Raw genomic sequence first — 15290 nt, 5'->3', positions numbered from 1 at the left:
GCACTGTGAGCTGTAAGGTCTTATAAAGACAGGTGTGTGGCTTTCCTAAACAAGTCCAATCAGTATAATCAAACACAGCTGGACTCAAATGAAGGTGTAGAACCATCTCAAGGATGATCAGAAGAAATGGACAGCACCTGAGTTAAATATATGAGTGTCACAGCAAAGGGTCTGAATACTTAGGACCATGTGATATTTCAGTTTTTCTTTTTTAATAAATGTGCAAAAATGTCAACAATTCTGTGTTTTTCTGTCAATATGGGGTGCTGTGTGTACAATAATGAGGAAAAAAATGAACTTAAATGATTTTAGCAAATGGCTGCAATATAACAAAGAGTGAAAAATTTAAGGGGGTCTGAATACTTTCCGTACCCACTGTATATCTACCTCAGTGGTACATTTAATGACTATTTATTTTAGCATAGGTTATGAGCTACATTATTTCACGTTCTCTATTTTTAGAGGGCACTGCCTCTAAATTTTAAAATAGTTTTTACTTGTTTCAACCATTTAGGCCTCCTCACACCGCACCGCTGTTTCAATCTGCCATGGCTGCTTTGCTTGCCTTTGTGATTTATTATGCTGGTATGAAATGGCAATTGAACAGAGAAAGTCACGCAGTAACCATGCAGAAGCTTCTACTTTTGAATTCTAGATGCCTATTTACCCAGAATTCCTGAAGAGAATGTTAATGAGCTGTTGGGAATTTGAATGTAGCCAGCTACGAGACTAAGAATCGAATGAAAAGGGAAGAATATCCACAGGAGATTTTTTTTCTCCAGGCATTCTCCAGAATCTCAGAATAGTCTGTGAGAATGATAAGTAGGCTCTTTTTTTGTATTGTAACAAAGGAGTCTAATATATGATTAGGGTGATATAAAAAAGAATGTTTTATTATTAAATTTAACATAATAGATTTGTATCACAAAGTATTCTGGTGTACACTGAAAATGAACAAAAAAAAAAAAAAAATCATATTTTAAAATCAATGCATAATTAAGCCATTTAATTTTTGGAAAGCTCTTATTTTATTATGTTTTAAGATATGCAGCTCAAATTCTGGTTAGTAGGCCAAACAAGTCATTGCAGGTGTTCTGATACATCAGTTAAAGTTAAAGGGATAATTCACCCAAAAATGAAAATTCTGCCATCATCTACTCAAACAAATGTGCATGACTTTCTGAATATACAATTAAGCTCAAGGATGTCCCATTTACTGTGCCTCAAATCAAACTCTAAAATACATCTGAAATATATTTAATATACTCAATGCCTTGAAAATTGCAAGCTGAGACAAATTAAAACTTGTGCATATATAGCAACCAGCGAAAAAACCAGATGATAATATTTAAATAAAAGCATTGATACATCAATAAATGCGTCTCCGGCGAGTTGACATGTCCCAAGACACTAAATTCTGAAAGAACAAATTGCTTTTTCAGTGGTCCATTTATTCAAACAGAAGCATGAGTGCCAAAACGCCAATCAAGAAATTCCAAATATATCAGGCGCATAAATTAAAAAACAACAATAGCAGAGAAAAAACTGGCACACCACAGGGAGGACAAATTCTATACATTTTATTTAAAAACCTCTAATCATTTAGTGTCACACTTTTGCCTACATTATACACCTCACAGATTTGGAGCATGGCCTCTCAAGTGGGGTTGTGAAGCTTGAGCGAATGCTCACATTTTCAGAGCATGACAGCTCATAAAAAACTGGCCTGAAAGTCTGAAATGGCTTGTTACCTGAAAATGAGATTTGATGCTGAGTGGCTCTAGCCACAGGAAGTAAATGGATCGGTTTTGTGTTTATTTAAACCCAAGGATAAACAGTCTTTTAGGCATTTATGCCTTATTAAACAATGTAGACAAGAAGTGCTAATGACAGAATACCGTTCATTGAGATAATTATGTCAGTAATGATCTGATGTCATAACATAAGCAATGCTGAGCAGAATGAACAAAACCAATCGGGCATGTTATAAATGTGGAGGGGTCTAATGTCACTGATAAACAAATAAAACACAATCTTTGTGTTTTATTTTAAAAGAATTTTAATTTGATGTGTAGTGTACAGATGTATGGGAATCTATCTTATGAATGGTTCTGTAGCAAAAGAGAATATTTGCTCTTATCTCTAAGTCGAGTTTAGCCTAAGGCCACATTCTCTTTAGTGTCATCCTGATGAACTGCTCCCCACACAGCCTGGCATCACTTCAAATCATAATCACAATTCACTCTAAGGTCAATGGATTTTTCAGAGTAAAAACACGTGATATGTTTTCTTTAGGACCTTTTCAAGGTAAACACTTGCACATGAAAATGCAGTAAACTCCTAAAGCCCCAAGAGGAAATGCATTTTTATTTTAGCCTGCTGTCAGATATGAAAAGGACTTCATTCGTTGACCTGCACTGTAAAAAAAAATCATGTTAAATTAAAAAAGCAAACAACAACAATCAAAACACCTTGCAGCTGTGGTTCCCAGAAATTCACATTCACATATAATACTGTGATAATGTATCACATTCTGCTAGTAAATGGATCACCAAAAAACAACAACAAAAAAACAAATAGATAGACATACTGAATAGATTTGAATTATCTTACCAGAAATTATGTTAAATCTGCTAAGAACAAATGGTCCACTTACATACAAAAATATCAAGAATTGCAAAGATATAGGGCTGTCCCAATACCTACACTTGTGGTCTTTGTACTTGTCTGCATGATGTATTTACTGTATTTTGATCAAGTGTTCAAGTGGGTGTTAAGGTCGCATATATAAAAAATGATCTGGCTGCATCTCTGTCCTTTAATTTGCATTTCGTCACTAGATCACTCGCAGAACTTTCCACTCCCATCTGAGCTTTTTTGGGGCACATTACAGTTCCTGAACATGATGAATAATGGGATACGCCTCAAATACTGCTCTGAAGTATGGAGGCTGAGTCCATAATCACAGTACTTCTTTTGAATAAGTAATTACTTTGTGACCACTAAAAAGTATATGTTCTATATAGTATGAATGTAATCTGGATATAGCCTACTACATTCGCCATGTTGTCATTGTCATGTGACCTTCCAGTGTCAGTTGTGTCACTTCAATACCATTCACAAATCCTCTCCCCTGGCCTCACGGGATGGTAAAATATCCAATGTATGTGCATTGTGCACTTGCTGGAAGTGATAATTCATCCTGGTACTTTTCGTACTATTTTATGAATACTGTGAACTCATATATGGCTACTACTCTTTTCACATACTGTTTTTGCCTAGTAGGGAAGTATGTGATTTCGAATGCAGCCTTAGTGTACGTTAAGGTCACTGAGCTTTGGCATTTTTCATACGTGGGAAAGTCTTGCGTACTTACTTCCTGTTACATGTGCCAGATGGCCAAGACCGCAATTATGGGTATTAGGAAAATCATGTAATCTCATGTGTGTGTCCAGATTGTCCCTCCCTTGTGCCAGTAAACACATCATCAGAGAAGAAATGTTGCAAAAGGGAAGGGAAGTTACATTGATTAGAGATCATGAAGGTATTTATAATAATTAGGCCTATACTGCAATATTCTATAATAAGAATGATCAATTTTGATTTCACTGTGACTTTAACCATTAACTAAATAACATAAAATGTGACAAAACACACAAAACTATTTCAAGGAACACTATACAACTTTTGGCCCCCTAGCGGATAAAAAATGCATTTTGCGGAAGAACATTGTTTTGGTTGTGCTTCGTCATGACTATGAATACGGTTCTTTCTCATACAGTACTAAAAAAAGAGAGAGATATCAAAAAACATTCACTACTACATTACTATTAAATTCCAGCACAGCGTAATGAAACGACCCTTCACAATGCTTTACAATCAACTCTGTTAGAGAACAATGTGGGAATTTGTCTGTTCAATAAAATACCTTAAACACCTTTATAAAAGTAAGTAATAAAAACTTCATCTCCACGTCGTCTTTACAACATTTCAAATCCCTCAGTTCTTCTCACCATCTCCGAAAAACCAAGCCAATGTTGATTTTCGTTTTTATTATGAGCTCTGTGAAGGTCGTGTTCTCTTTTTGCCAGCAGACTCTCCTTTGCGTTTCTCTCTCTCAAGACTTAGCATGCTTCATGTCAATCTTTCTCACTTTTGTGACAAAAATTCATGCAGGTGTTACAGGTGTTAGAGTAGCTGGGGCAACATTTCTATTTATGGATATGACCATTTGCAGCCTGACGTCGTCATACTCAGATCCAGGCTAGACCAGATGCACAAAAAAACCATTGATCTAAGTATAAACCACAGGAATAGGATTACCATAGTGAATCAGGGTAAGACAACACGTTTTGATGGAAGGATTGATGATAGGCTATTGTCTCATTATTTACCTTTTGTTTATTTTGAACAAAACAAAAATACATAGTGTACCTTTCAATATCTATTTAAAAGATAATCAATCAAATATACATCTTGAGGACGTCATGTTTTTCCACTCCAAAAGTATTTTACTTAATAATAAAGAATCACTATAAAAATACTCTTTTGGCTTGTTGAATCCTGACTTAATCTATCTAAATCAGCTTCATTTTCTCTTTGATCTTTCTTATTCGCGCACTGTTGTCTTATTATCCATCCCAGCTTGTAAAGCAACTACTGCAGAAAAAAACTACTCCAGCAATCCAGCCAATGGAGGACGGTGGGGCGGAGAACGCTCTGCAATTGAACTAAAGGACCGCAGGCAGCTGTACACGAGCATCCTCGATTCTACACACGCGCCCACATCACACAGTCAATGGATTACACCTTCTCTCTCCAAGTGCAACACCATCTGACCGTGTACCCGACGCACTTTTGCGAGGACTATAGCTTGGAGTTACAGGTAGGCTATGTTTTAAAAAATGAAGTCAAAGTCGCGGTGATGAGCGCGGTTCCAAACGAACCCTTCTCTCGACACTCTTGGAGATACTTGTCAAACATATGAGCAACATTGCCAGACCAGATATCTCGTAGGCTACTCGTTACTTTCTCAGATTTTATGACGCTGTTGAACGCTAAACGCCAGTTTAAGCGCGAGCTCGATGAATGTGCCGCGTGCTGTGATGTTTACATGCTAAGGGACGTAGGAACTACACTTCATAGTATTGTAATTGCGTTTAATTTTGAGACATTTTAACAGTATCATTTTCGTATGATCTTTGTTGCAACGAGAAGCAAGGATGACCCTTAAAAAAGCACATATTGGTGGCACGAGGCACTGTTGACATTGCTCTTGGTTTCGTCAATCTCACAGCTGTTTCGTTTACTGCAAATTATCAATTATGTATCACCGTACAGTCCCGGGAACCCTGTTGATGCAGACAGTGTCAATTTTCAGTCAAGTGCGCTTTGATCTTCGTTTTCACCTGTTGTGATCTGGCTGTTTGATTGTTGTAGCGTCAACCCTTGAATATATCAGGATTTAGTGCCCTGGGCAATTGTAGGATTACCTGTCCTATATCTTGCTAACTGGGAGACCAATTGATTTGGACTTATAAAATGTACAGTTTTACTATGTACTAGGAAACAAATTACAACAATCATTTAAAGTAATAGTTATTTTTCAGAATCCTTGTTGGCTGAATGATCTTGCTTAAGCTGTGTGCAGTGTACAGTACACAAAGACATTCAGTGTACAGAACAGTGTATGACTGGAGCAGAATGTTTCATAAACTTTTCAATTTTTTGCAGCCTTTGTAAGTTTTGTGATCTCTTTCCATAAAAGCATTTTGCCCACATTTATTTAAATGCATGCATTTTATCATCATTGATGCATTTTGACACTGTTATTGTACTGTTTATTGTGAAGCTGTTTTGAAATAATCTGTATTTTATAAAGCACTATATTAATAAATGTGACTTGTTTGCATTTATTTAGTTAATTAACTGATATAATGTATATGCCGAGATTTTTATTCTAAGTATATTACATGCAAGTGTTAAACTATTCGTTCTTTTATTTTTAGCCTTTGAAAGTGAGTCTGTCCCTTTAAAGTTTCTCCTCCAGGTGCTGCTTAGATCATCTTTTTTTGGAACAATGGCAGCATACAATTTTCTCTTTCATATTCCTTGGAGTGCAAATGTGTGACACAAAAGCAGATGTCTTTTCGTAATAAGTAGCTTCCCTCTTCATTAACCCTGGATGTGTACTTTGCCTGCCCAAGGTTTCAGTTGATATTTGCTGTAGTTAGTCAAGTAAAGAGCCAGATCGTATCCCTCTAGTTTAGACTATTTGTGTATGTTAGGTGCTTTTATAGCACCTTTTTTATATATAAAATTATAGTATTGGGGTCAAAGAGGAAAAATACATGATGATAAGTGACACTAAAATTATTTGTCAATTTTAGCCATTCATTGCTGTACTGTTTAACAAGCTTAGCTAATAAACAGTTGTTAGAGTGAGAGGAAGATGTGAATTATTGATGTTTTCTTGACACTGTTTTTCCTGTGCAGAGAAAATAGGCTCATCTTTAATTTCTGTTAATATGGCGTGTTTACGAATTAACATTCTCTGCCTTCAAGCTAGCCAGTGGAAAACAGTACAAAGAGAGAGGAATACCAGATATAACAGCATCACTTTTATTGCGTTCATGCATTATAGATGCGTCATATTCCGAACCGTCCCACTGTAGTGTGCTTTTCAGCGATAAGAGAGTAGAACAACTTCAAAGTTTGCTCATTTGACCATTATTTCCTGTCAGGATTCACACGTGCCTCCCTGCCTCATGCCATGGTTTTAAAATTAAGCCTTTTTTTTTTTTTTTTTTTTTTTTTTTTAGTATTCAGGGAAATGAAATTGCACAGCTTTGGGTGGGAGGTTGGTCTAAATTGTCAGAAAATGTTCATCCCTTGCACCACAAGGTGGCTCTGTTAGTGTAGAGTCACCTATGCTCAGAATGACCTCTGGTTGAATCCTTTTTTCTTTCTTTTTTTTTTTATCACTGACTCCTGTGCAAAGCCTGCCTAACCCTACAGATGCATTTTCTGTTGAGGTTAATTTTTGTGGACTGTCCTACCCACTGTAATGGGCTGCTTTATACTATAGAGTTTGTTTACTGAGTGATTAAAATTGCAATTAAGATTTAAAAAGAGCCGTAGTTAAGATCACAATGTATATCTTAGCAAATATCTTTTATAATAATAAGAGCAGATTTGTGGCATAATTTTAACAAGTTTTTTTTTATAACATAAAAAAAGAAAAGAAAAAACGAGCATAAAGAAACATAATTCGGCTCCCAGGACTTCTGAGCCAGAAGTGACAGCCCATTGCCTCTCCAATACTGTTTTTCCACTGGGAGGGACAAAGCCCACACTTATGGAGAAGCTTTTGTTGAGGAAAATGCCTTGCCAAAGCCCAGGGATATGATATATGATATGATATTATCTTTCGCCATCTATCTCCATTTCTGCTCACAGGAATTAAGTAGCAGAGGAGCAGAGGTTTAGACTCTCAGCAGTATTTACAGCAAGACTTACAGCAATACTAGCTCAATGCACCATATGCTGATAAAAACCTCCTAAAGTGCCAGACGTGTTCATATTTACTGAAAATATGGTGTTATGTGGTCATTTATTTTGTAAAATGGGTAGGAAAAACTCAGTTGTTGTCTCAGCGTATACTGCTCATTGTCTTATATTGTTTATCGGCAGGAAGGGTTATTAAGCTTGATGGAGTGAGGAAGGTTGAGTGTTTGTGTCCTTTACTTGTGTCCTAGTGTGATGAAGAAAATTAGTGTTCTCATTTAATCTATTTTGTAATACATATTCCACAGAAAAGCCCTAGTGTGACTGAGTAAGGCATGTTTGTCATGTGGCTTCACACTGAGGGTGTGTATTCTTAGCTGGCCTTGAAAGCACCCTGCAGATATTAAAGGTGCAAAAAGGTAGCTCCAAATTAAATGGCACAGTGCATAACCAATGGCGGTGTTCAAGGTCGTTTTTTTGTCCTTATACCCAGTGAATGCATTGTCGGTTGAGAACCTTTTTTTTTTCTTCTTCTTTTTTATTTTTTATTAGCTTCTAGGACAGGACATGGTAATACAAGATATAAAAAGAGAGCATTGTAAATACAAAAGTCTGAAACAAACTATCAAAACAATAAAACAAGAAAGTGTTGTGATTATGTGAAGTGTGAGGTTGTGCATGTGTACCTATATCTTTCATGTATCTACAAGGCAGAGAATTTGAGGAAAAAGGAGAGGGAAATAAAAAAATAAAAAAATAACTGAAAGAAAGGGGGAGGGGTTCGGTTGATGAATGCCCCAAGGTAATGCAGGGTGGCCTGTCCACCATTCGGGGGCATTAGAGTGGAACAGAAGGGCATTATGAACTGTTAATTTTCCAATTAACAATTAAGTAATGCAAAACAAGATTTGTGTAGAATTAAAAAGGCGCATTTTACCCTGTTATGTTCTCTGGCTTTGGGCTATAGGCTGATTCATAGCTCAGGTGTGAGAGAGTTATGTGCTCTTCCACCTCACTTACATTACAGCATTGGAATGATGTTTCCATATTATGTAGTGGAAACTGGATGAAGTATTATGCTTAAAGGGGACCGCCGGTTTCACACTGCGCGCGTTAGCAGAGCGGAGGCAGCGCAGAAGCAATGCGTATGGTGAGCGGGAGCAGCACACGCCCATTTTGCTTTCACACCATTTTGTTTGTCGCGCTCAGCTGAACCGCGGCTTGTGTAGGCTACAGGCTTTTGAGGTTGTGGTCAACTAAGTACTTTGACAGATTTTGTATATTTTTTTGAATAAATAAATATTGATAGGTAATTGATACCTGAATTATATTTATTATATTATCTGCATATTTATTACATATTAGCACTCATCTCCAGCTGTTCTGCAAAAGAGTAATAACAAACATTGATAAATGTCTGTAATAACAAACAGCAAAGTTCTTAGAGACGTATTGTAAATGATCATTTTTTGGGGAAAAAAGTCAAAAATTCAACAAAATCATGCACATCATAGATGTCTATACTGTATGTGTGCTATATTATTTGGTCTGTTCTTTTTTTCTTTCTATATTGAGTTGTTCACCCGTGGGCCAGAGAAAGGTTGTCAAAAACACTTTTAAATGACTTAAATGATCTTTGCCTGCAAGCCTTTATAAAGCACGTTATGTGGATCATAAATAACTTTATGCTTCTCAACCTCCACGATGAGACGAGTGTCGTCCATTATTGTCGTCTTTTCAGGTGTACTCTGAAGACCAACGCCTGTGACGCATGCTTTTGTTTATGATTGTCAGCATGACATGTTCTTATGCCTATAAATAAATAAATAAATAATAATAATAAAAAAAAAAAATATATATATATATATATATATATATATAATTAAATTAATCTGTAACTTAAGCTAAACTGGCAGTATAAATTGTTTAAACTTGTTTTTGTAATTCGGGCAAAAAGTTTGTTTTTGGACATTTGTTTTCTTTTTAAGTTGCTGTAGGTCATTTGATTGACTGTTTAAAACACAATAGATATCATCAATGCGCTTTTTGGGTAAAACGGCTGTGTAGTTTGGCCATGATCAATGCATTGTTGCTTTAATTCAGCATGAGTGGCGCAGCAAAAATAGACTTGGCGCCGAAACGATCGCGGCACTGCTGCTGATCCCCTTGCAGTCAATAATTTTATCCTTTAAAATCAAAATGACAGAGTTGTGGTCAGAATTATTGGCACCACTGGTAAATCTGATCAAAGATGGCTGTACAAAGAAATCTGCATTGTTTATCATTTTGATCTTTCATTCAAAAAATGTGCAAAAATGTAACCTTTCATTGAAGTAAAAGAATTGAGGCGGTGGGGAAGTCACATTATGAAATAAATGTTTTTCTCCAAAACACGTTGGTCATAATTTTTGGCACCCTTTTTATTGAATGCTTTTTGCAACCTCCTTTTGCCAAGATAACAGACCATTCCTCCATACAGAATCTCTCCAGATCCATGTTGGCACTTCTCTACAGTTCACCCCACTTATTTTCAACAGTGTTCAGGTCAGTGGACTGGATGGCAGTGGCAGAAGCTTCATTTTGTGTTCAGTGACACATTTTTGTGTTGATTTTGGGGGGTTTAAGGCTTTCTGACCCCAAGACTCAAGTAATCTCTGCAATTCTCTATCTGTGATCTTTGGAGAGTCTTTGGCCACTCAAACTTTCCTCCTCACTGTACATTAGGACGATATAAACACATGTCCTCTTCCAGGCAGATCCATAACATCTTTAGTTGATTGGAACTTCTTAATAATTGCCCTGAAGGTGGAAATGGGAATTTTAAATGAGTTTCTTACAGCCACTTTCTATTTTGTGAAGCTCAACAATCTTTTGATGCTCATCAGAACTATATTTTACTTATTGTTATGAATAATTAATGGAATTTGGCCTTTGCGTTTCCTTATATTTATACTCTTAGTCAAGAAGTTATAACAAGAAGTCATGGCTGGACAATTTAATGTTCCTAGTCACCCTGGTGTGGATAAAATTGGATACCAATAATTGTGACCAATGTGTTTTGAAGAAAAACTATTATTTCATAATGTGTATTTTTTCACTTGCAATTATTTTACTTTAATGAAAGGTTAGATTTTTTCGAATGTTTTGAATGAAAGATGAAACTATTTTATTTTTTTACAGCCATCTTTGATCAGATTTACCAGGGGTGCCAATAATTCTGACCACAACTGTATTTAAAAAATGTTTTCCATGTGATTAAAATTTGTATTCATCCGTAAAATACACTCTTAAGAAAAATGGTTCTAAACAGTACCAAATTAAGGTTCTTTGGCTTGTAACAATAGTAGAACCCTTTTTGGTGCTAAATAGAAGGTTATAAAGTTCTATAAAGAACCATGCTTTGAAAGTGCTAGAACCTTAATGGTGTTATAAATAACCTTTTCAACAATATTTATTTTTATTACTATTAGTATATTATCTTCATATTATTATTTATTTTTATTATCATTATTATTATGAATATTTATTAATATTGTTTTAGCCCTCTATCTGCCTGGTCTTATATCTTGTTGGCTTTTTTTTTATAGCAAAAATGGACAGAATGAGCCCTTTACCATGTTAAAAGTGATATAAAATCATGGTATAGCTTTAACTTTTTTTTTTTTTTTGACTGGGTATGGTAAAAAATAACAAAAATAAAACAATATAGATCATAAATTCCATATCTCTGTTACTTACTTTGTGGAGAAGAGAACATGATTATCCTTTAACTGAACAGAGCTGCTCACACTACATGTTCTGTTAAACTAAAAGAGAAAAGGAAATGATTGTTACAATTTTTAAAGTTATAATTTATAGACATTTTAAGAAATAAATAATTTACCTGTTGAGAGTATGTTGACAATCCGTGTAGTAGTTGTATAGCTGAGCTCCAGAAAATCAGCAATGAGGAGGCTTTGACTGTTACAGATTTGAAAACCAAAAAGGTGGGAATAAAGAACCCTAAATTCTAACACAAAGAACCATTTCAGCATATAAAGGGTTCTTCAAGACGATACGGTACTAAATAGAACTGTTACTACGTGTAAAGAACCTTTAAAGAACCATATTATTGGTTATATATATATGGAGAGAGAGAGAGAGAGAGAGAGAGAGAGAGAGAGAGAGAGAGAGAGAGAGAGAGAGAGAGAGAGAGAGAGAGAGAGAGAGAGAGAGAGAGAGAGAGAGAGAGAGAGAGAGAGAGAGAGAGAGAGAGAGAGAGAGAGAGAGAGAGAGAGAGAGAGAGAGAGAGAGAGAGAGAGAGAGAGAGAGAGAGAGGAGAGAGAGAGAGAGAGAGAGAGAGAGAGAGAGAGAGAGAGAGAGAGAGAGAGAGAGAAGCTTTAATTTTACTCTACACCCTTCCTTGATTTAGTATATGCATGTCAATGAATATGCAAATTATATCCCGCCTCCACTCAATCACACCAGCTGAGCCACTTGGTCAGCTGTAGTAAATACTACAATGGCAAGCAGAAATATTTTGCTTTAATTCAGCCATATATGTTTGAACCAGAAAAAGCAACCAATTGACAATTCGTCAGTTTTGACTAGCAAAACAGCTGTTTTAGGGTTGCTTGCTGTAGTAATTGAACAAACAACATCCTGCTCAAATTTATATGACTTCTAGACCTAGAAATCATACTTATAAAATGAATTTAAATCAGCCCCTTTGGAAGTTTCTTGAGGTCCCCAGGTTGAGAACCACTTTCAAATTCTGGCCAATACAGTAAGCTATTAATTATTGTCTTTTTTTTAACATAATTGTTTGAGATCCAAAAATAATTGGCAGACCCCCTGTAGTGTTGCCATGGGCCCCCTGAGGGTCACACACCTCCTGTCTCTCTGGTTTTGTTTCTTTTGCTCACAGGAGGCCCATCTCAATGTTGCACAACTTCCAATTAAAGTGTTAGAACGGGATAATGATGTTTGACCTTCAGCTAGCCACAGGGAAGAAGCAGTGAGCAATGTTTTGCTCTGAGAAATGGACTGACATTGAAACGGTATACGTTTGCAAAGGTGAAGAGGGAAATAAGTTGATGATTTCTCAAGATATTTCCTTCAAGTGTACTGGTAATTGTGCTTTGTGTTGTGCTAAATCTAGAAGGTTTTAAAAATGTCAGAAATGGGATCGGTTCTATTGTTAGTTGATTGCGAACAGGTCCAGCTCACCAACACAGCATTTAATTAGTTAGATGGTGGGTTATTGTATGGCCACATTATTACATAAAGCCATCTTAATTTACTCCATGATAATCACCGTGACAAATTTATTATCTGCTGTCAGGAGCAGGTCGCTTTCCTTCATCATGCATCAAGAAATTCTATCACATCTCCTTGCTCTTCTGCACATAACAGCAGATGTTTTCCACATCCCCTGGACACATAACACCACTGTCGTCTGTGGGATGGTGGAAAAAGCATTTCGTACTATATCCACATAACAGCCCATGTCCATGAAGCATCCAAAATTCATGAGTCTGGCAAAGAGAGAGATACTTTGTTCTTGTGCATCGAAACATCTGATGTGTAAAAGAATCTCCTCTGTCACTTTATTTTGAAAGCCTTTGGGGGTCAGGAGTGGACCCGACCCACCCAGCATTTGGCGTGTGAAGCTGTTTCTGGAGATGGTGAGGAGTCAAGCAGCATCGTTTTTCTCTCATTATTTATCTCGGCACATATTGTACACAGGTTCTGAATTATCCATAAGCACTCCAAGGGAAGTTTCAAAGCCCTGTCAGGGAGACTAAACAACTGTTTGAATACAACACAACATTAGAAAGATTAGCAGTTGAGAACAGGCCGACGCTGAACAGTTCAAGGCTCTCTTTTCTCTCTTTTACATTATTTATCTTATTTTCTTGAGACATCTTCTTCTGTCACTCCTGTTTACGCAGTATGAGGAGCTGCTTGGGATCTGTTATTTTGTTTAGGGAAAAGGGAACAAATCTCGTTTCTTTCCCTGAAGTCTTGTTTGCTTTTGGCTGCTTATAGACCTACTTAAGGGATTTTCTGAACTTAACTTTTTGCAGCAAAGTCATTGTCACCAAGTTCTAGGTTCATGAAACATGGTTTTGATAATAATCTTTGTGATTTTATACTCTTTACCTTTTAAATCCAGCTTTAGTGATTATTATAATTTGTTTCTGTCTGTTCTTGAAAGTTCAGTAAGACTCAGTAACAGTAACAGAGATGTACATGTTTTGTCTTTCCACTTTGCTTGTTCTAATTTTGTCCTGATTTTCAAATGAGCCCATGCTTATAAAGTTAAATCTTTGTCCTTCATTCAATCTTCTTATCGAGTCGAGTTTAGATAAAAACGTTTTAATTTTTTTATTAATATTTCTATTCAGCAAGGATGCATTAAGTTAATACAGATTTCCATTTCAAATAAATGCTGAACTTTCTTGTCAAATATTAAGCATCACAACTGTTTTCATTATGGATGATGATAAAAAAAAAAGTAAGGATTCTTGAAGCACCAATTGATTTCTGTTGGATCATGTGACATTGAAGACCGGAGTAATCGCTGCTGAGAATTCAGCTTTGCCATCACAGGAAAAGGATAGATTTTAAAAAAGAGGATTTTAAAGTGCCCCTATTATGCTATTTTAAAGTTTCCTATAGGGCCCTATCTTACGCGCAATGCAGCGGCAAGCACGACGCAAGTGTTTTTACTAGTTTCTGTCCGACGAAGTTATCATTTTCACGTCCTGCGCCACGTTGTTTAATTAGTAAATGCATTTGCGCCCATTTGTGTGGTCATGGGCGTGCTGGTCTGAAAACGAGGTGTGTTCTGGCGCATTGTTGGCGCGTTGCTATTTTGAGGCAACAGAAATAGACTGCCCAATTGACCAACTGAAACCTGGGGCCTATACCATGAAGCCGGTTTAGGTGGCCAGCCAGGTATGTTTCAGTTTAGTTTGCGCCAACCCTGGGTTTTAGGCACCATGAAAGTGGTTTGCATTTAGCAGTGTTCATCGCCATAGTAACTTACACTCCACGGCTAACCTGGTCCGGGGCAGGTTATGTTCCAGGTAAGAGATCTCAAACCGAAACCAATCAGCTGTGAGCAAAGGATAAAGTCACTCCATCTGTTTCTACTCCAAATTAAAGGTCACTACATAGCAAATTATTTTTAAAGACAAAATCGTCTGGCTTTTAGGAACACTTATTTAGAATAATAATTTTGTATGATTTAGATATTTTATGTAATTATTAAAGGAACATGCCGACTTTTTGGGACTTTAGCTTATTCACCATATCCCCCAGAGTTAGATAAGTCCATACATACCCTTCTGATCTCCGTGCGTGCCGCAACTCTGTCTGACGCACCCACCGCTAGCCAAGCTTAGCACAAAGACTGGATGTAAATGGCTACAGCTAGCATACTGCTCCCAATAAGTGACAAAATAACGGCAACATTTTCCTATTTACATGTTGTGATTTGTATAGTCACAGCGTGTACAACACAGAGTCACATGAGACACAGCCATCTTCTAACTGTATACTGGGAACTATATTTTCAGAAGGCGAAGCACTGCTACTTCTGCGGAGTGATAAGTCCATACATAAGTCCATGGTCAGCTCTTCTTGTACTGAGGCTTCCTACACTGTAAACTAAACACAGTATTTTACCGTACACAATTTTACCATATCAATCCGAGCGCGAGTGGAACACTGGAAGAACTAGTTATTCAACCCAAACCTCCATCGCAAGGACAACTCGAGCAGGACATTTTTCAGTA

At 36.7% G+C, this 15290-nt stretch overlaps 1 protein-coding gene across 1 annotated transcript in view; it reads left to right on the top strand.

Annotated features, from left to right (window-relative positions):
* The first annotated feature begins 4677 nt into the window (after nt 1-4677).
* zmat4a (zinc finger, matrin-type 4a) overlaps nt 4678-15290 on the top strand; it is a 100516-nt gene continuing 89903 nt past the window's right edge. Inside the window, exon 1 of the mRNA XM_084413296.1 lies at nt 4678-4885. Within this exon, the coding sequence (XP_084269422.1) occupies nt 4799-4885 (87 nt within the window). The 5' untranslated portion in view covers nt 4678-4798. The remainder of the gene's footprint in view (nt 4886-15290) is intronic.

The sequence above is a fragment of the Rutilus rutilus genome (assembly GCF_951802725.1).
Source record: "Rutilus rutilus genome assembly, chromosome: 7".
NCBI classification, from domain to species: domain Eukaryota; kingdom Metazoa; phylum Chordata; class Actinopteri; order Cypriniformes; family Leuciscidae; genus Rutilus; species Rutilus rutilus.
The sequence above is the reverse complement of the archived record's forward strand: the minus strand, read 5'-3'. Positions and strand labels throughout refer to the sequence as shown.